This window comes from Phyllobates terribilis, unplaced genomic scaffold (assembly GCF_046119375.1).
Source record: "Phyllobates terribilis strain yellow unplaced genomic scaffold, ASM4611937v1 Scaffold_49__1_contigs__length_9717188, whole genome shotgun sequence".
Classification (NCBI taxonomy): domain Eukaryota; kingdom Metazoa; phylum Chordata; class Amphibia; order Anura; family Dendrobatidae; genus Phyllobates; species Phyllobates terribilis.
The window spans coordinates 5,220,106-5,242,439 of record NW_027362809.1 but is presented as its reverse complement, the minus strand read 5'-3'; the positions used below and the strand labels follow the sequence as shown (position 1 = coordinate 5,242,439).

The 22,334-nt window shown below is 45.8% G+C and overlaps 1 protein-coding gene across 1 annotated transcript in view; it reads left to right on the top strand.

Moving 5' to 3' along the window:
* The window catches only part of LOC141191676 (uncharacterized), a 67,328-nt gene extending 49,767 nt beyond the window's left edge, over positions 1-17,561 (top strand). Inside the window, exon 8 of the mRNA XM_073661620.1 lies at positions 16,470-17,561. Within this exon, the coding sequence (XP_073517721.1) occupies positions 16,470-16,992 (523 nt within the window). The 3' untranslated portion in view covers positions 16,993-17,561. The remainder of the gene's footprint in view (positions 1-16,469) is intronic.
* The last annotated feature ends 4,773 nt before the right edge of the window (positions 17,562-22,334 follow it).

Genomic DNA, 22,334 nt, shown 5'->3' with positions numbered 1-22,334 from the left:
TTGTTCTGTTTCCTGTAATAGATACATACGACCCAACTATGGAGACAGGAAGGGAGGAAACGTATTGTTCTCATAGTACAGGACCCCTTTACTGGCCCCACAGTGTAATGCCCCCATTATACCCCTTATGCAGTATGTATGATGCCCCCCACAGTGTAATGCCCCCATTATGCCCCTTATGCAGTATGTATGATGCCCCCCACAGTGGAATGCCCCCATTATGCCCCTTATGCAGGATGTATGATGACCCCACACAGTGTAATGCCCCCATTATGCCCCTTATGTAGTATGTATGATGCCCCCATTATGCCCCTTATGCAGGATGTATGATGCCCCCCACACAGTGTAATGCCCCTTATGCAGGATGTATGATGCCCCCACACAGTGTAATGCCCCCATTATGCCCCCACAGTGTAATGCCCCCATTATGCCCCTTATGCAGGATGTATGATGCCCCCCACACAGTGTAATGCCTCCATTATGCCCCTTATTCAGTATGTATGAAGCCCCCACACAGTGTAATGCCCCCATTATGCCCCTTATGCAGGATGTATGATGCCCCCATACAATGTAATGCCCCCATTATGCCCCTTATGTAGTATGTATGATGCCCCCATAGTGTAATGCCCCCATTATGCCCCTTATGCAGTATGTATGATGCCCCCACACAGTGTAATGCCCCCATTATGCCCCTTATGCAGTATGTATGATGCCTCCACACAGTGTAATGCCCCCATTATGCCCCTTATGCAGTATGTATGATGCCTCCACACAGTGTAATGCCCCCGTTATGCCCCTTATGCAGTATGTATGATGCCCCCACACAGTGTAATGCCCCAGTTATGCCCCTTATCCAGTATATATGATGCCCCCACACAGTGTAATGCCCCCATTATGCCCCTTATGCAGTATGATGCTCCCACACAGTGTAATGCCTCCATTATGCCCCTTATTCAGTATGTATGATGCTCCCACACAGTGTAATGCCCCCATTATGCCCCTTATGCAGGATGTATGATGACCCCACACAGTGTAATGCCCCCATTATGCCCCTTATGTAGTATGTATGATGCCCCCATTATGCCCCTTATGCAGGATGTATGATGCCCCCACACAGTGTAATGCCCCCATTATGCCCCTTATGCAGTGTTATGCACACGCCCGGGCTGAGCGGCGTGTGCGTGTGATTGTAGTGATTCCACTGGACCATGAACCGGAGAGTGCCTGGAGGGGCGTGACTAAGTATCTGGCCGATCCGACCAAGATGGCACGACGGCATACGACGCCAGTGCACCAGGGAGAAACCGGGCAGAGGGACCAGGTGCTACTCCAGGTCAAACTCCGGACACGGGGGTTGACCCACACAGGGATTACTGGATCAGGCTGGTTAGGCTGGCGCACAGACTGGAGGGTATAGGCAGGCACGACTGGTATGCAGGCAGGCGGGTAAAGGCAAGCGCAGCTAGAGTGCAGACAGGGAGGCACTAGCAGGTAGGAACACAGGCGGGATAGGACCCAGTACACACTGGGACTCAGGAACAATACAGGTAGAGGGGTACAGGCAAGCACAGCTAGAGTGCAGACAGGGAGGCACTAGCAGGTAGGAACACAGGCGGGATAGGACCCAGTACACACTGGGACTCAGGAACAGGCAGGTTAGGCTGGCACAGACTGGTGGATATAGGCGAGTATGCAGGCAGGGAGGTACTGGCCGAAAGGACGGGCTGGAGCACAGAAAGGTTAAGACCCAGTGCAGACTGGGTCACAGAACCGCAGATGCGGTAGACAACCACAGCAGAGAGGGAACGCCCGAAGCGGTGGGCAAGAACAGAGCAGGACGGGGCTGCAGGAGCAGCGAGCACAAGCAGGGCAGGACAGGACTGCCGGAGCAGCGGGCAGAAGCAGGGCAGGACAGGACTGCCGGAGCAGCGGGCAGAAGCAGGGCAGGACAGGACTGCCGGAGCAGCGGGCAGAAGCAGGGCAGGACAGGACTGCCGGAGCAGCGGGCAGAAGCAGGGCAGGACAGGACTGCCGGAGCAGTGAGCAGAAGCAGGGCAGGACAGGACTGCCGGAGCAGTGGGCAGAAGCAGGGCAGGACAGGACTGCCGGAGCAGTGAGCAAGGAGTCAGAGCAGGCTAGAACCGCCGGAGCGGTAAGCAAAGGAGACAGCAGACTAGAACCGCCGGAGCGGTGAGCAAAGGAGTCAGAGCAGGCTAGAACCGCCGGAGCGGTGAGCAAAGGAGTCAGAGCAGGCTAGGCTGAGTAGGGGGGACAGGGCTCTGTTCACACGGAACAGACAGGAAGGGAAAGGCAGAGCCAGACACCCACAGGGTACTTGCAGTGAAGTAGCGAGTGGACCACAAACTCACAAACGGGAGTACAGAGACAACAAGCAGGAGTTAGGTACGAGTTCAGACTCTGCAGAAAAAGGAAGGGAACGGACATAGAGGCAAAACAGGTAAAGGATAGGAGAGAGTTCAGACTGGAACTGAGTGTACGGAGGAGACCGACACTGCAGCGGGATACAGGAGCGGGTCTGGGAATACGGCCCCCAGAGAGGCAGGACGAACAGGCAAGGAGCGTGTTCAGACAGGACAGACAAGATACAGGAGCGGGTCTAGGTAATCAGCCCCTAGAAGGCGAGAGGAACAGGCTAGGAGCGTGTTCAGACAGGTCAGACAAGATACAGGAACAGGTCTAGGTAATCGGCCCCTAGAAGGCAGGAGGAACAGGCTAGGAGCGTGTTCAGACAGGCCTGGAAATACAGCCTCCAGGATAGGCAGACAAGAGAACACAGAACGGGACCTGGCACCTTCAGAGTGCAAGCACACACTGAAAGAAACACTATGCTCAGGCAGGGATAGAAGGCCGCAGCTGAGCTATATACCAGGTGACAGACAGCAATAGGCTGAGGACGCACAAGAGGTGTGACCCACAGCAGGTACAAAAAGCAGGAAGTGATCGGGCGCCGCCCTTAAGCAGCAGAAACAGACACAAACAGACAGCATGGAGGGAAGCCAGAGAGACATTCTGGACAGGAGATCAAGTGCGCGCTCTTGCACAGTGGGAGATGGACCACTATGCAAGGACGCCGCCAGGTATGTTACATGCAGTATGTATGATGCCCCCACACAGTGTAATGCCCCCATTATGCCCCTTATGCAGTATGTATGATGCCCCCACACAGTGTAATGCCCCCATTATGCCCCTTATGCAGTATGTATGATGCCCCCACACAGTGTAATGCCCCCATTATGCCCCTTATACAGGATGTATGATGCCCCCACACAGTGTAATGCCCCTATTATGCCCCTTATGCAGGATGTATGATGCCCCCACACAGTGTAATGCCCCCATTATGCCTCTTATGCAGGATGTATGATGCCCCCACACAGTGTAATGCCCCCATTATGCCCCTTATGCAGGATGTATGATGCCCCCCACACAGTATAATGCTCCCATTATGCCCCTTATGCAGGATGTATGATGCCCCCCACACAGTATAATGCTCCCATAGTACCGTCTGAGGTCCTGCAGTTGGAATAATCCCTCTGGAAAATGGTTTTCCCTTTGCCTGCTCCCCTACATGTATACCCTCGAGCATGTGTACATGCATGTAGGGGAGCAGGCATTACTAGATATCGAGGCTTTGTACAGTAATAGACCACATGAGGATGGTATCAGAGGAGTAAGACATTTCTTGAAACCTCGGTCAATAGAGTGTATCAGACATAATGACTTCATGGAGGATCTTCTAAAATTCGCTATTACTCATAACTTCTTTCTTTCTGACAGGAAGTAGTTCCACCAGCTCAGGGTACTGCGATGGGGAGCCCCTGTGCCCCTTGTACGCTAACCTATCCCTGGACTGATGGGAGGAATCCACAATATTCAGGGATGATCATAAGTGGTGGCATCCATATATTGGGGTATGGTACAAATATATTGACTACATTTTTATCATCTGGTCAGGGACAAGTGAACAATCTTTTGAATTTGTCAGGGAACTCAATATCTATAGAGTGGGCCTGAGATTTATATCAGAGTTTAATTATTACCAGTTGCCGTTCCTGGATGTACTAATCAAAAAAGGGTACTCCTGGTACATGTTGGATTCCGCATCATCGTTTGCAGAAAAATGGGAGAGACAGACACTCCTCCATACCTAACCAAGAGACCAAGAAAAAGATTGGACAACACGAGTAAGAAAAACTTATGACAATCAGAGTGACTGTATCTTTCATATCCTCAGAAAACACTGGGATATACTTGTTGCTGAACCGGACCTGAAGGTGCTGTAGGATCTACTCCTACAATAACTTTCAGAAAGGGTCGGTCACTTAGGGACCATTTAGTGCATAGTTTCTGTGAGGGAAATATTGAGAAAGTATTAAGAATTTCTCTCTGTCCCTGAAACGCCTCTTCATCCTTCCCTTATCCACCATTTGTCACCAGAGGAGAGCTGATACTCCACGCTGCTGTTGGTATGCAAATAACAGTACAAGAAGCTCAGTAGCCTATTCTACTTTACATACGAATACATCTCCTCTCAGCACAGACCTGGGATAGATTGACACCTTCCAGCAGAGGAGCAGAGATGGAAGGAAAGAGGAAATGGCTAGTTTAGGCTCAAAAGGGGTTTAACAAAGACTGCAGGATTTCGGAGTCAAAACAAAATATGGAATAACTAAGGTTTCATAATTCTGATAATCATGGGACCCATATTTTTAGTGACAGGATCAGCTAGGGAGCGATATGGATATTTTCCTGTCTCTGTAGGCCCCTCTGGGGGGCTGTGGCGCAAAAGTCCCAAAAGAACAGATCACAGCTATACCGTTTGAGGTCTCTGGAGAAAGGTAAAATCATAACAGAAAAAATTGTATCACTTTCGGGCCTCTACGATCAACCCACGATAAGTTCTCACAAAAAACACATATATAATAAAACTATGAAGGCTGCAGACCAGCCCCCGTGATGTCAACTCAGGGTGTGTGTGTGGGTTGGTCTTTCCCTTCAGCAGCATAAAAGAATCTGCTGAGGTTGGAGTAGTATTCATTGGAGGAGTATATATTTATTATAGCAACGGATCCTGCTGAGTGTCTCCCCTCCACCTACATATTGAATCATCTCAGCGATCGTTATAATAAGTCTTCTTTAATCCTGTTTATTTTGTGTAACTGGTAATGTATTGCATTGTCCCCTTTTGTGAAATCTTGTATATATTTCAAAACACTGCCTCCCTTTTGGATTAAATATAAAATGTAATAGTTCTGTCTCTTTTGTGCTGTAATTGTTCCCTCCCACAAAGCCATACGCTACCAGAATGCAGGCGTCTGCCCAGGCCTGTATTATATTTCAAATTTGGACGGTGTTGGCAGCGAATAATATTAATTGGACTATCGTGAAGCTGACAGTGACTGTACAGGGGCATATACATATATTCCATGCATTGGAATCCGGCGGTGTGATGCCATACGCTCACTGGTCTCTTGCCGATACCTACGTAGTGGGTAGTCGGGATCGTGTGCTCGCCACTCCCTGACGAAATCCTGACAGAGTGACGACACCGGTCATATATTGTGTGATCGCCCCTGTGTCGTCACTGCGGAACCCTGACAAATTGGTGGCAAGCGGTGGGATATTTCAGAACATCAGTGGTTGGACTGAGCAATCATTCCTGTCACTGAAAACTTACATGGTTCTTGCGAGAATTCTGTGCAGATTTTTAAGAAATAAGAGTGAGTATCTTAATATTTTTTTATTTGGGACATTACTGTACGTGTAGCAGTTGCATCCCCTCCCCTTCTCTTATTTTTCTGTCCTATCTTTTATTTAGCAATGATGGCTACACGTGAAGAGCCCTGGTATCACCAACAGTCAAAGGAGACTCTCACTGCTCTCTGTGAGCTGAGACAGATTGACCCCATGGGCAAGACCAGGCACCAAATGATTGCTGAACTGTTGCAAGGTGCTACAGAGCCCGTCCGACAGCAGAGCTCAGATGATGGGGGCGGCCAGCCAAGGCCCGGATGGTGCTGCTGCAGGGGTCCCACCTGTGATTGCCAGCCAGACCCGCAGCCAGGGTAGTGTGGACCCGCACCTGCAGATGACCTTGGAGCTGCTCGCCGCAGACGATTGTGATGGATAACTGCATCTGGTCCTGAAATTCCAGGAACGAGCAGAGCAACGGGCCCAAGCTGACCGAGAGGCTGCTGCTGAGCGACAGGCCCAAGCTGACTGAGAGGCTGCTGAGTGACAGGCCGAGGCTGAGAGAGCTGAGCGACAGGCCCAAACTGACTGAGAGGCTGCTGAGCAACAGGCCGAGGCAGAGAGAGCTGAGCGACAGGCCCAAGGGGATCGAGAAGCTGCTGAGTGACAGGCCGAGGCTGAGAGAGCTGAGCAACAGGCCCAAGCTGACCGAGAGGCTGCTGAGTGACAGGCCCAAGCTGATCGAGACGCTGCTAAGAAACCGGCCGAGGCTGATCGAGACGCTCCTGAGCGACCGGCCGAGGCTGAGAGAGCTGAGCAACAGGCCCAAGCTGATCGAGAAGCTGCTGAGCAACAGGCCGAGGCTGAGAGAGCTGAGCAACAGGCCCAAGCTGATCGAGAAGCTGCTGAGCGACAGGCCGAGATTGAGAGAGCTGAGCAACAGGCCCAAGCTGATCGAGAAGCTGCTGAGCGGCAGGCCGAGGCTGAGAGAGCTGAGCAACAGGCCCAAGCTGACCGAGAAGCTGCTGAGCAACAGGCCGAGGCTGAGAGAGCTGAGCAACAGGCCCAAGCTGATCGAGAAGCTGCTGAGCGACAGGCTGAGGCTGAGAGAGCTGAGGAACAGGCCCAAGCTGATCGAGAAGCTGCTGAGTGACAGGCCGAGGCTGAGAGAGCTGAGCAACAGGCCCAAACCCAAGCTGACCGAGAGGCTGCTGAGCAACAGGCCCAAGCTGATTGAGAAGCTGCTGAGCGACAGGCCCAAGCTGATCAAGAAGCTGCTGAGCAACAGGCCCAAGCTGATCAAGAAGCTGCTGAGCGACAGGCCGAGGCTGAGAGAGCTGAGCAACAGGCCCAAGCTGACCGAAAGGCTGCTGAGCGACAGGCCCAAGCTGATCGAGAGGCTGCTGAGCGACAGGCCCAAGCTGATCGAGAAGCTGCTGAGCGACAGGCCCAAGCTGATCGAGAAGCTGCTGAGCGACAGGCCCAAGCTGATCGAGAAGCTGCTGAGCGACAGGCCCAAGCTGATCGAGAAGCTGCTGAGCGACAGGCCCAAGCTGATCGAGAAGCTGCTGAGCGACAGGCCCAAGCTGATCGAGAAGCTGCTGAGCGACAGGCCCAAGCTGATCGAGAAGCTGCTGAGCGACAGGCCCAAGCTGATCGAGAAGCTGCTGAGCGACAGGCCCAAGCTGATCGAGAAGCTGCTGAGCGACAGGCCGGGCTGAGAGAGCTGAGCAACAGGCCCAAGCTGATCGAGAAGCTGCTAAGCGACAGGCCGAGGCTGAGAGAGCTGAGCAACAGGCCCAAGCTGACCGAGAGGCTGCTGAGCAACAGGCCCAAGCTGACCGAGAGGCTGCTGAGCGACAGGCCGAGGCTGAGAGAGCTGAGCAACAGGCCCAAGCTGATCAAGAAGCTGCTGAACGACAGGCCCAAGCTGACCGAGAGGCTGCTGAGCGACAGGCCCAAGCTGATCGAGAAGCTGCTGAGCGACGGGCCCAAGCTGATCAAGAAGCTGCTGAGCGACAGGCCCAAGCTGATCGAGAAGCTGCTGAGCGACAGGTCCAAGCTGATCGAGAAGCTGCTGAGCGACAGGCCCAAGCTGATCGAGAAGCTGCTGAGCGACAGGCCCAAGCTGATCGAGAAGCTGCTGAGCGACAGGCCAAGGCTGAGAGAGCTGAGCAACAGGCCCAAGCTGATCGAGAAGCTGCTGTGTTATGATCTGCTACAAGCACTAAGGAAAGACAGGAGATCTGTCCCTACAATAGAACTAAGCTTGATCCCTACGATGTAACGGGGAACCTGATCCTGCGATCAGACCCGCTAAAGTCCTCAGCTAGTCTGTACGAAGACCTATAGATGTGAGGGAGGGATCCCTACAAGAACTAGGGACTGGGAGTAAGATGGACACCTCCTAGCAGAAATTGTAGCAGAAAAGGACAAACAAACAACATAGAAAATAGAGGTCAAGAGACCTAGCTAAACTGACGGAGTAAGGTAACAAAGCACCAGGCTAGCTTAAGAGTTGAAATTACAATGAAGTCCAGCAAGGCCAGAAGGGTGGAGCAGAATTAAATAGGCAAAGAAGGTCATGTGATCAGCAAACTAGAAAAAAACCTAACAGGAGAGTTCTAACATGCTGAGCGACAGGCCGAGGCTGAGAGAGCTGAGCAACAGGCCCAAGCTGACCTAGAGGCTGCTGAGCGACAGGCCGAGGCTGAGATTTGGGATAAGGGGTACCATGCATACCAGGATAGGGATCTGGGGGGCCATGTATACCAGGATTCGGATGAGGGGTGCCATGTATACCAGGATAGGGATGAGGGGTACCATGCATACCAGGATAGGGATTAGGGGTGCCATGCATATCAGGATGAGGTGTACCATACATACCAGGATAGGGATGAGGGATGGGGTACCATGCATACCAGGATTGGGTATGAGGGAGCCATGCATACCAGGATGAAGGGCGCCATGCATGTCAGGATTGGGATGAGGGATGCTATGCATACCAGGATTGGGGATGAGGGGTGCCATGCATACCAGGATTGGGGGATGATTGGTACCATGCATACCAGGATTGGGGGATGATTGGTACCATGCATACCAGGATTGGGGGATGAGGCGTACCATGCATACCAGGATTGGGGGATGAGGGGTACCATGCATACCAGCATTGGGGGATGAGGGGTACCGTGCACACCAGGATTGGGGGATGAGGAGTATCATGCATACCAGGATTGGGATGAGGACAGCACATAACAGGATGGGGGAACAGGATAGGGGCAGCACAAATACAAGGATAGGGGCAGCACATACCAGCATGGGAGACCATATACCAATAAAAATGCTCGCCACCCGGGCGTGGAGCGGGCTCAATAGCTAGTATATATATAAATGTGGACATACATCCTGTAAAACATGCAACTATGTTAATAAAACCGACACATTTGAAGAAAACCTAACGGGACATCAATTTGCAATACACAATTTCATCAATTGTAGCACTATAGGGGTCATCTATTTAATAGAGTGTATAGAGAGTTACCTGCAATATGTGGGATGGACGTCAAATCCGCTATAAACATGTATTAGAAGACAACAGTTTTATGAATTCACAATAAATGTGAAGTTTTAACAATATAGACAATGCTGGAGAATCCATCTCTCCTCCTTTCTCTACTTGAACCTTGAAATGTCCCTGACCAGGGCGGCTCCATGCGGTGATCTTCAGACAAAGTGCATTGAATAAACAGTGAGCTGACCTCCCTCTCCATTTTCCCTATAGTGATGAATATTTATTTTTGCTAAAACTGTGATATTTTCACTTTAAAACTTTTTTAAACCTTTTTTATAAACTTTTTTTAAACAGCTCTCCTTAGTGCGATCATACAACACAGAAGCCTCTGATTGCTCAGATGATGCACTGTACTACTGTAGTGCTGTGTACTATCACTACCTGTGCAATAGTAACAGCCCCATACACATGAGATAAGTGTTGGCTGAAGGGTCATTTGGCAGACGGCTATCTCTCCAGACTCTCCCATACACAGAAATATTCCAGCTTTCCTGTGGTCTGTATGAGAGAGTCACCTCCAGACTCTTCTAGTGGAGGATTATCTACAGTAAGAACAAACATTTTAGCCTCTGAAATTCAGGATCCCAGATCCTTCTCTGCCCTGACATCATCTGTCGGGAGGCCTCCAAATACATTGTATAGTTTACCAAACCCCTCGAAATCAGTGCTATCATGCAGCTTTAGTCTAATGTGTCTGGGGGCGTTAAAAAGTAACTTATGGAATGCTTCCTTTGGCCCGGCCTAATAGACATTCGTACATTGCAGGCCCAAACACCATTATTAGACATTAGTATTGTAGGAACTAGGCAGCCCCATACTATTGAGCACTTGGGGGAGGAGGGGCAATCAGTCGAACTCTGTCAAACCTTCTTAGATGCCATGTTTGCTTTTTGCAGGAGCAAGTGGTTAAACTGCCAGGGATTTTATTGCAGCTGCAGCTGTGCCATCCCTGCGGTGTACATCTATGTTCTGGTGCCCAAAAGAATTTGTATGAGAACAAAAACGAATGTTTAAAAGTGACAATGTGTCTTCTGCTTTTTGCATGTTTTTTTTTTTTTTTTTTACAAGAATTGTTGGTGCCAATTTTCTTTTGAAACATTTTAATTTCTGCTTTTTTTCTGGGTTTTTTCTTGTAATATAGGAAAGCCTAAGGCCAGAAGTAAACCCCATAATACACTGTACATGGAGACTTTAGTATCAAATCATTTCTGTCTGCGGTGTTTGTGCAAGCAAAACAGCTTTTTTAAAAGCCTCAAACTTCTGTGTGTGAATCAGACATGAGATCTGACTTGCTAAAAGATTACAGTCTGAGGAAGACGGGAAACATTCGTATAGACGGCCAGTGGTGCAGTAGTCAGTGACGGACTCTGGCCAAATATGGTTTTAGAGCCGTAGTAGAAGATGTTGCCTCATCATGAAGTAGTTGTTTCTCATGTCACTTGTAATGAATATCTCCTGCAGTATTGCGAATGCCAATTCCAGTGTCGGAAAATGAGACGAGAATTAGCGTTATGGAAGGTGAGTGTCAGGAACTCGCAAAGAGACGACACCGGGAAGATCACACAATCTCTCACCATTGCCGTCACTCTGTCGGGATATGTATATACGCCCCCGTACAGTCACTGTCAGCTTCACGATAACCCAATTATTATTATTCGCTGCCACCACCATCCAGATTTGAAATATAATACAGGCCTGGTTTGACACCTGCACTCTGGTAGCGTTTATGGCTTCGGGGGAGGGAACGATTACAGAGCAAGAGAAACAGGACTATTACATTTTATATTTAATCCAAAATGAAGGCAGTGTTATGAAAAATATAGAGGATTTTACAAAGGAGACAATACAGTACTGAATATACAGGTACACAATATAAACAGGATTAAAGAAGACTTGCTTAATAAACATATTGCAGAGACAATTCCGTTTAACTGGAGGGGGACGCCCCACTTATTGATTTGACTGTTATCGAACAAGATCTGTTTATTATAGTCTCCATACCCCCCTGGCAATGAATACTCATCCATCCTCCGTGGATTCTTTTATGCCTAAGGGGAGACATGCCCACACAGATCCTAGGATGACATTACATGGGCTGGTCTCCAGCCTCCATATTTTTATTAGGATATCTGGCTTTTGCGATAACTTATTGTTGGTTGATCGCAGAAGCCCGGAAGTAATACCATTTTTTCAGTTATGAATTTACCTTCCTTTAGAGACCACATATGACATAGTTGCAGTCTGTTATTTTGTTACTTTTGCACCCCGGAGGGGCTCACAACTACGAAAAAATAAGCCTATTGTTCCTTGGCTGACCCTGCCACTAAAAATATGTGTCCCATTATTAGCGGAGTTATGGAACTTCCAATATTTCTTATTTCGTATCAGCTCCGGATATCCTGGAGTTTGTGTTAAACCCCTTTTAAGCCTAAATGAGTTTTCCTTCAATCTCTGCCCCTGCTGGAAAGTGTCAATCTATCCCAGGTCTGTGCTAAGAGGAGATGCATTCGTATGTTAAGTGGGTCAGTAGCACCTTTTGTGCTTCATTTGTCTACAAGTGACTTCTGCTGTGTGTGTGTTAAATTGCATGGAAACAATTGGTCCAAATGGTGGATAAGGGAGGGGTGAGAGGGAAGAGGGGTTTGGGAGAAATTGTTAATATTTTCTCAATATTTCCCTGACAGTGAGTCTATGAGAAACTTATTCAGCTACTGACTCCGAGTAAGAAATTTCTTGTTATCTATGGCCTAAGATATAGGTTTTATTAGTAGATGTAAAGACAAAAACTAAATACTGTAAAATAATAAATCTCCTCATATGTTTCCCCTTATTATCTCCAGTAATTGTATTATTACACAGGACTTTTATGATGCTACATCGGCTCATCTTCTTCTCATTCAGGTCCCTAAAATATCGGATCCTCTCAGTGAAGATCTATATAAGAGAATTTTCCTGATTTACCCATCAAAGATAGTTATGGACACAGACACGATGGCGGAGAGGATATTACACCTCACCCTAGAGATCCTCTTCCGGCTTACTGGAGAGGTGAGAGATTCTGATGACGTCACATTACATCATTCTTATCTATGGGAATAACAGATGAACAGAACTGGAGAGGTGAGGACTCTGGAAATGTCTGTAGTGAGATTTATTAATGTGTCTCTCCATAACCAGGATTACACAGTAGTGAAGAAGACCTCTAGTGAGCGCTGTCAGGACCCTTTGTCTGAGGGATGGGGAAGACCCCTGAGCCCAATCACAGGGCCTCCACCTCACCCCCTGATACACGAGAACATCAATGACCAGAAGATCCTAGAACTCAGCTACAAGATGATTGAGCTGCTGACTGGAGAGGTGACACTGCTGGGAATGCTGGGACATTATACAGTAACGCTATGACGGGATCGAGGGATGACTGTATCATTGTATGTGTCAGGTTCCTATAAGATGTCAGGATGTCGCTGTCTATTTCTCCATGGAGGAGTGGGAGTATTTAGAAGGACACAAAGATCTGTACAAGGACGTCATGATGGAGGTTCCCCAGCCCCTCACATCACCAGGTAATAGACAGGACTAAATACACACGACCTATAATTATCTGTATGTAAAGAATGAATTCAGTCCCTGTATGTGTTTCCTCCAGATCTATCCAGTAAGAGGACAACACCAGAGAGATGTCCCCGTCCTCTTCCACAGGACTGTAAACAAGAAGACCCCAATGTTCCTCAGGATCATCAGGTAGATGGAGAGAAGGTGTCATGAGATCTCCCCTATGATGTGTAGACGTTTGTGAAGGTCTTGTGCTCAGTCTTGTTTTATCCACCAGTATTATGTGTTTTATACTTGTGTAGTGAGAACGGTGGAGATGGCAGGATTAGAGCTGATCATAGATGGGACTTCTCCATCTGTCTGTGACTTTTACAATATTTGTTTCAGGGTGAAGATCTGACCCATATTAATACTACAGAGATATATGTGAGGGGTGATGAGCAGTGTAAAGAGGAGATTCCTACATATGACTACCCAGGTGAGTAGTGACCACTAAATGCAGAGAAGTCACAGATTCTTCTCAGACACCAGCTGTGGCTGCTTTATCGGTTGTGTAGTCCGGCCATATGACAATCGTGTGATCACCATTTTGCCGCTGGAGCATAACATTCTCCTCCATCCGAAAATGTTCAATTTACTTTGAGAAATTGTGAAAAGCCCTTTTTTTTTTATACAACTTACAACCTGGAGGATCCACCTGCCCCCTGGGATTAGAAGACGCTGACCGTTACCTGCCCAGATCTGTAAACTACAAAGCCAAATGACAGCGTACGTAGAATGTGATGACAAGTTAGAAAATCACTTGAAGAAAAATACTATGATGGACCTGTAAGAGAAAGTGGAGGGTAATGATGCTGTTGGCTTCCTAGAACCCTGATATCTTATTGGATGAATCTACCTTCTCTCCCTTCTGTGCTGCTGAATGTGCTCATATGGTCCCTACAAGACCAGGCCCAGTCTTTCTGGCCAAACTTCACTTTTATGATCTACAACATTAAATGTGCAGTGAGGCCAAGTGTGAATTTCTGTACAATAACAACAGAGTTTCCCTTTATCCTGACTTTTCAATTTCTTTTAAAACCAACTAACTTCAAACAGGATTGTGATAAACTATACAGAAAACATTACACCTGTGCCATGATATATCTCTAAGCTGTGCGTGGCTGATGGCTGTAATATACATTTATTCACGCCTGCAGGAGATGTGTTGGCTCCAGCCCTGGTTTAGATTGCCAAGAGCCACCGAGCTCCATACTCTAATTACCCCAGAGAGGTTTCACCACTAGTTACCCATTTTTCTCTGATGAAGACTGTTGAGTTTGATCATTTCAGTAGATGTGTTATTGTCTATAGTCACAGTTTTTGACTTCAGTAATCCTCTGATTTAACCCCTTACTGCAGCCAGTTTTGTGTTCCTAATCAGGGCCATTTTTCAAATCTGACGTGTGTCACTTTATGTGGTGATAACTTTGGAATTCTTCACAAAGGATAATAGGAAACAAATGGACCTTACAAATTATTTTCCAACTTCTCTTGAATCTGACAATCCCCTATATACGGTTGTACACTATTATCTGGGCACATGGCAGGTTAAGAAGGGGAGGAGCGCCATTTAGCTATTTGAATGCAGATTTTGCTGGGATAGTTCGCAGACACAATGTATTGGGGGCACTGTTCATGGTCACCTGGAAGATCAAAAAATGGCCACCAAGAATAGGCTTGGCACTATCTACCCTGTTTACAGATTTCACAAATTACTTTGCTCATCACCGTTTAACCCACTGTTTCCCAAACCTCATCCTCACGGCCCCCCACAGGTCATGTTTTCAGGATCTCCTTAGTATTACACAGGTGATTGAAGTATCATCAAGGCATCAGGATTTCTCTCACCAGTGCAATACTATGGAGATCCTGAAAACATGACCTGTGGGGGGCCGTGAGGATGGGGTTTGGGAAACACTTGTTTAACCCCTCTACATGGATCTGGACTTACACAGAGACCCCTAGGCTTGGGCCATGGTGTTACCTGCTGTTCTGTGGAGTGAGATGGGAAGAAAAATAGTCAGGTAGCCGGGTCAGAACCAAGAAGATAGAGAAAATCCAAAATTAGAAGACACGAGTAGTCAGTAAACGGGCCGGGGTCACAGCAGGAAACAAATACACAAGCCGGGAGCTGAGCACAGAGGATTGAACCAGAGGAGAACAAGGCTGTATCTGGCAGCTTCCAGCAATATGCTTCCAGCTTTAGTAGGGTGCGGTGCTTTCCAAATGGCTGAAGCAGGGAGCAGATTACTCCAGCTGGACAGCACACACACCCATACTGCCAGACTGGATGGTACTACTGGTCCCAGCAATTCTAATCTTAGTGGCTGGACAGAGCCTGCACCGCCCAGAGCTTTTGGTTCTGACGTCTCCTCCATCACCAGCGCCGCCTGCAGAATGAATAAGGCGGCGCCTGGTGACAAAAGCAGACGTCACACAAGTCGAAGCAGGAGGAGAAGTAGACGTCCCAGACGAGATGGTATACACCTTTTGCAGAAGCCCTAATATGACAAAATGTCAGAAAACCAGAGCAGTAGAAATCCCCATAAAGTGACTCGATTTTGGAAATTATAAAACTCGGTGAAATAATCTATAGGAGTAGTGACTATTTTGACTCCACAGCCACTTTCCAGAAATTAGCACGCAGTGGATGTTGGAGAGTGAAAATTGCTAATATGCCATTTTATTATCGAACACATAGTACCCAGATTGTGCTCCAGGAGACACACACCATCAATTAAGTGGGTTCTTCTCACTATAGTAATGCCAAATACATGGAGGCTAAATGTGATTTAGGCACATAAACTACTGCAAAGCTCATAAGCGAGGGGGAGATCTGACTTTGGGGGAGCGGATATTGCTGGATTGGTTTATGGAAGCCATGTTGCTTTTCAAGAGCCTTTGAGCCACTAATAATGTGGAAACCTCTGGTTTTCCATTGACAGATGATGGACCTGAGTGGGGACTTGTTTTTTGTGAGATGATTAGAAGTTTTTATTGGTATTATTTTCACCTACATAACATTGGCGGCTTTTTATTCCATATTTTGGAGACAGAATGAACAAACAGTTGAACACTACGATCCACTGGTTCATCCTATGAGGTTTTCTATTAGACTGTGAACTGTTATTGTCCTGGTGAATAATTCAATTTTTTTTATATAACTTGCCTTTTTTACAGACAGTATAAGTACAAATGTTCAAAAATATAAAATTCAAGGATTTTTTATTAATAAATAATAATTGGTTTTATTCTTTGCAGATGACTGTACCAGGAGATCAGAGGGACAGCTGACATCTTCAATTTTTAAATCAGATGATTTTGAGATCTCACAGGATACAATTGAACTGAATGCCATTACTCCAGATAAACCATCATTCCTTCACAGCAAAGATCTGTCATCTGATCATTTGAAACAGATCCTGTCTTCTGATTCATTACTGACTACTAAGGAAAATCAAAGTCACAAAATAAGCATTAAAAAACAAATTGCTCCTAAAGCAAAGAAGCCATTTTCACATCCAGAATATACAAATAGTTTTCCCCTCAAAAAGTCTTTTCTTAAACATCAAAAAATTCACACAGCAGAGAATAGATTTTCTTGTTCCAAGTGTGGGAGATGTTTTAATCAGAAATCAGATCTTGTTAGGCACCAGAGAACTCACACAGGGGAGAAGCCATTTTCATGTTCAGATTGTGGGAAATGTTTTGTTCAGAAATCACAACTTAATATACATCAGAGAACTCACACAGGGGAGAAGCCATTTTCCTGTTCAGAATGTAGGAAATCTTTTACAAACAAATCAGCTCTTATCGCACATCAGAGGACTCACACAGGCGAGAAGCCTTTTTCATGTTCAGAATGTGGGAAATGTTTTACAGAGAAATCAACTCTTATCACACATCAGAGAACTCACACAGGAGAGAAGCCTTTTTCATGTTCAGAATGTGGGAAATGTTTTACAGTGAAATCAACTCTTATCAAACATCAGAGAGCTCACACAGGGGAGAAGCCTTTTTCATGTTCAAAATGTGGGAAATGTTTTAACCAGAAAGCGTATCTTGATAGCCACTGGAGAACCCACATAGGGGAGAGTGCCACAACTACACCCAACTAGTCTATGTACCGACTTAAAAGGCACTAGCTGTACAACTAAAAATGCCACCACGGACCTAACTCCCTAATAGGCCGTTGAGTTTCTCGTACCTCCTGAGGAACCAGAGGGGAGGCCGCAACACACTGTCACCAAGGGGAAAGGAAAGTATGAAGTAAAATATGAAAACCCTGAGTGAGAAACAAAAACACATTCATATAGGGCAAAGAAGGCAAGCTAAGGAGAACCAAAAATAAAAGGAACAAGTATAATCTCCCAGAAACCTAACATTGTTAGAATGAAAAGATACTGGGAGGGAAAGCAAACTGACTGGGAGGATAGTTTCACCTTTGTGGTGAAACTTACAGCATTCATCCTCACCAACTGTAACTGTAAAACCTGTCCATTTATAATGACCATGGACAAGATAAAGATTCCCAACTCACATCAGGACCACAAGATCCCAGGTACTTTCAGCTACATCAAATCTAATGTAGTGTACTTAATTATGTGTACCAAATGTCCAACTGGGGGTCTGTATGTAGGGGAGACAGGGCAAAAACTTAGAACAAGGATGAATTCTCATCGCCACACAATAAAAGAAAAAAGAATAGATCTACTTGTGGCCAAACATTCATGGACATGAAATTACTTGTATTAAAAGGTAACTTCAAATCTCAGAGAGACAAAGTTATGACAACCTTTGACACACTCAGAGCAGGAATGAATGTGTCTCATGGATTTATGTCTTTACATCAACTAAGGAATGTGCTCCTCAGACCGTTTGAGGGCATCACAATCATGGGCCAGACCTCAATCACAGGACAATAAAACTTTCATACTCCTGATATTTGAATTTTTCCAATATTTACGGCCACAACTGCTTCTCCGTTTCCCATACTGATAGTTCTGCTTCATGTCACTTGTCTCATCTATTGCATTATTCCTGTGCCCACTTGTGTATAAATATGTGACTCTTCAGATTTTGTGTTATACTATGACTGATGAACCGACTTGAGTAGTCTCGAAAGCTTGAAATTTCTTACCTTTTAATGGCTAACTGAAAAGATGGTATCAACCACTGATGACTCTCAAATTGTAATATTTTTCTCCAAACAGCAATTTTAAGATCTCTCCACAGGTGTTCAATGGGATTTAGATCCTGGCTCATTGAGGGTCAGAACTCTCCAGCACTTTGTTTCCATCCATTTCTGGGTGCTTCTTGAAGTATGTTTGGGGTCATTGTCATGCTGTAAGACTGATGACCTAGCACACAAACACTGCTTTCTGACACTAGGCACTACATTGTGACCCAAAATCCTTTGCTAATCTTCAGATTTCATGATGCCCTGCACATAGTCAAGGCACCTAGTGCCATAGGCAGCAAACCAATTCCTAAACATCTTTGAACCTCCACCATATTTGACTGTATAGGTTGTAAATGTATTAATTATGTTGCGCACCATGGACAAAGGAACATCTGGATCTCTGAAGATGGACCTTGAAATTGTTGATATTTTTCAACAATTTTGGTTCTTAACTCCTCAGACAGTTCTCTTCTTCTTTTTCTGTTTTCTCCATGCTTAGTGTGCCACACATATGCACACAATGCAAAGATTGAATCAACTTCTCCCTTTTTTATCTGGTTTTAGGTGTCATCTTCATATTGCCCACACCTGTTACTTGCCACAATTGCATTTGAAGAAGCTTCACATGCTTGAAACTAAGTTATTTACCCACAAGTTTGGCAAGGTGCCAACAATTGTGTCCGGCCTATTTTATGTGGTTTTGTGTGAAATTATGTTCAATTTGCCTTTTTTCTCTATTTTCTTGTGTTGTTCCAATACACACAAAGGAAATAAACAAGTATAACAAAATGTGTAATTGCAATAATTTTCTGGGAGAATTACTTCATTTCTGGAACAATTTCAAGGGATCCAACACTTTTGACCATGACTTGTTTTTGTTGCCTTTTTAATTTGTTGCAGCATATCATCCTCTTCATGTTCAGCTATATTAGGAGGCTTGTGGCAAACTCCAATTAGCAGCTTTCCATTATTGCCATTTCCATGTACATTACCCAGACTGACTCTCTACATCAGGGATATAAAACTCAAAACATGCAGAGGGCCAAAATGAAAAACGTGGACAAAGTCGTCGGACAACCAGTTTACAGGATAATGGGCCCTACATAGTCCTCCATACAGAATAATGGGCCCCACATAGTCCTCCATACAGTATAATAGGCCCCACATAGCTTTCCATACAGTATAATGGGCCCCACAAAGTCCTCCATGCAGAATAATTGCCCCTCATAGGTGTGGTGGTTCTGGTGTCACGGATTTTCCCTCTCTGCTTTCGTTGGTAAAGCACGCAGTGGATTCTGGGCTGTGACGTGCGGTGAAATCCTGTCCACAGCTCATCAATCAAGGGGGAGTGTGTCACTTGCTCACGCCCGACTGCAGCCGGAACTTGACGTGACATCAGCGGATGTCGGAGCCGGCTGCAGCCAGGGTCACGTGATGCCTGGTGATAGCGCCGCCTACAGGCAATAAAGAACAAGCAATGTATTTACAAAAAGACTTGTTGCCACTATATAAATCCATAGGGGCAATGTTAATAGTAGTGGACAACCTCTTTAATTAATTGGGAACAAAATCTCTCCTCTTCTGGCATGGAGGACTGTAATCCTGAAAAATTCCCAAACACTGCATGAAAACTACCGCAGCTAAAAAAAAAGGCAAAGTCCCGATAACCTTAGAGGAATGTTTATTTAGAGCACGCTCGGTAAGAGGCAGAAATTCCACCCGTTCTTCCTGATTAGAGGAGACAAATCATCCCTAATACTGCTCTATTTCCTGGTTCATTCTTTCCGTTTGACCATTAGACTCGGCATGATAGACTGAGAGAAAAGACAATGGATGGGGAAGGAGGGGAGGTGGAGGCTTACTATGTTGAGAGAAGGAATGACTTCAGCTGGAGAAATCCTGTGGGTGCCGCACCCATCGGTGATTACAGACCATGAATGGAGAAAAAAAAAGTAGAACCGGCACATCTTACCAGGACTCATAAAAGGGAAAAAAAAATATTTGAAGAAAAAAGTTAAATCATGGAAATAAATTCAGAAACCTCAGGAAATCTGATGCGTTTCAGGTGCAGAACGCACCCTTAGTCATAGGATGTCAGAGGTAAGACATAAATGCTGCTATATATCTTAAAGAACAATGTCCATTGACTGGATAATGAATTAATTAATCAATACTGAGGTATCAGGTGTTCGCATACACATAATGTGAGTACATGGCGTTATAAGCTGACATGAATGACATAGATATATTAAATAAAAACAAAAAGACTACCGCAGGGAAACACAGCACCATCTAACACCAGCCCAAAAACCACACAACTGGATACCAAAGAAAAGCAAACACCCTGCCACACTCAAAAATGGACTAAATAAACCAGCGATCTTAGGAAAGAAAAAGGGCAGATTGTATTAACACCAGGAGTCCTAGCTGACTAACTCACAACTACCAAGAGAAGCAGTGCGGCTCAAAGAGGCACATACCACCACACACGAAACCACCGATATCCCGCCGAAGACACCGAGGACCAACATGTCCCAGCAATCCCAGAAAGCCATCTACAACTACGAACACAGCAGACACGGCCAACACTGCAACACAAGTGCCAAACGCCATGTTACACCAAAGAATGAACTAGAAGAACCAGCAATGTTAGAAGAAAACACTGCATTGTATTGACATCAGCGGTATAGATTAGAGTAACTAACTCCAAGCCAACGAGGAATAAAGTGCGGTTTATAGGGGCACATGATACTACATCCAAATACACCGACTCTGTGATGGAAACATTAAAGGACAACATGTCCCAGCAAAACGTCCACCAATGCGGACTCGACGAGCATGGCCAGCGATGCAACTCAGATACCACAACGTCACCACCAGTAAGTAAAATGATTATAGCAATCTATACCGGCGGCCTGGATGAACGGATCTGCCAGCACCTTACTGGAACCTCTGAGGAACAACTGGTCCCAGGAGTCCTGACTGACGAACCATTGCTACCAATGCAGCAGACATGGCTGACAATACAACTGAATGCTGCAACCTGGCCGCGGGTGAGTGGAATGAATGCGAACAATTGTAAAACAACAAAAGCCAACGATCCAATGGAGCGGCCGTCTACACTACTGCGACAGACACAGATGGAAATATATACAAAGTCCATAAGGGAGTTTTATCGTCTCTTACTAAACGCATTGCCAGATAATTATTAGGAGAAAAAACAAGTGTGAATGGTGAATCAGATAGTGATTCACAGGAAGCAGATACATTATTTACAGAAGAAAACTGAACGTGTGCACAGGGTGCGACTGGGAGATACATATAGTGAATCACAGATGATCATTAGACATTATATAGATTAAATGTCCACATTCCTGAATAAGGAAACACATTATTTTGATGTAAAATTGAAATTAAATATACATCGCCAAGCCGAAAAATGAGGAAAATGTTCATAGATGAAAACAAATAATTTTTGAAGTTCACGCCATGGTGGTACTTTGTGTTTAAAGTCAAGATCCAATACGCCTCCCTCAGGGCCGGCTGCTTTTTCCAGCTGCCACCACGGGCTGCAAAATTGACCTTTTCGAGTCTGAAAAATGATGAACACGAGGAGTCCCCTTTATGTATTATGGTAAAATGTTTGGCCGCACCAGAATACCCCGAGTTGTTGTTGGTGATATTGTTGATGTGTTCGGCCATCCTCTTCTTCAGTTTACGTGTGGTATAACCAATATACTGAAGCTGAAGCTACAGCAGAATATACCGTATACCACGTGACTGGTCTCACTATTTATAAAGGATTTGATTGGATAGGATAAATGAGATGAAATGCACATAGAGGGGAATTCCTGTTCTCTATTGTCAGTAAAGCCACATACGCTGCATCTATTTAATGCACATTTAAAGAAACCGGAAACCGAGAGCCATGTAGAAGGTGTTCTGGTATTACGCAGCATACTGGAGACAACATATTCCCAAGGGTTCTTCCTCTCTTAGCAACTACTTGACACCCCCCATCCAAAATAGTTCGGGGACATTTGTCCTGGTTAATAACCGGCAAGTATTTCAGAATAATATTCTTTATAGTGTTAAACTGTCTACTGTTCTGAGTGGAAAATACAATATTCTAAGGAGAAGACCGTTTCCAAATATTATTGGTGCCGTACAATAAATCCCTGCGTGGAGTGTTCCTCACCTGTATGACGGATGTTAGATTTATCATCGCCTCTATCTAATAACCTGTCAGTTATGATTTTTCCTTCACTGGTAAAAGTG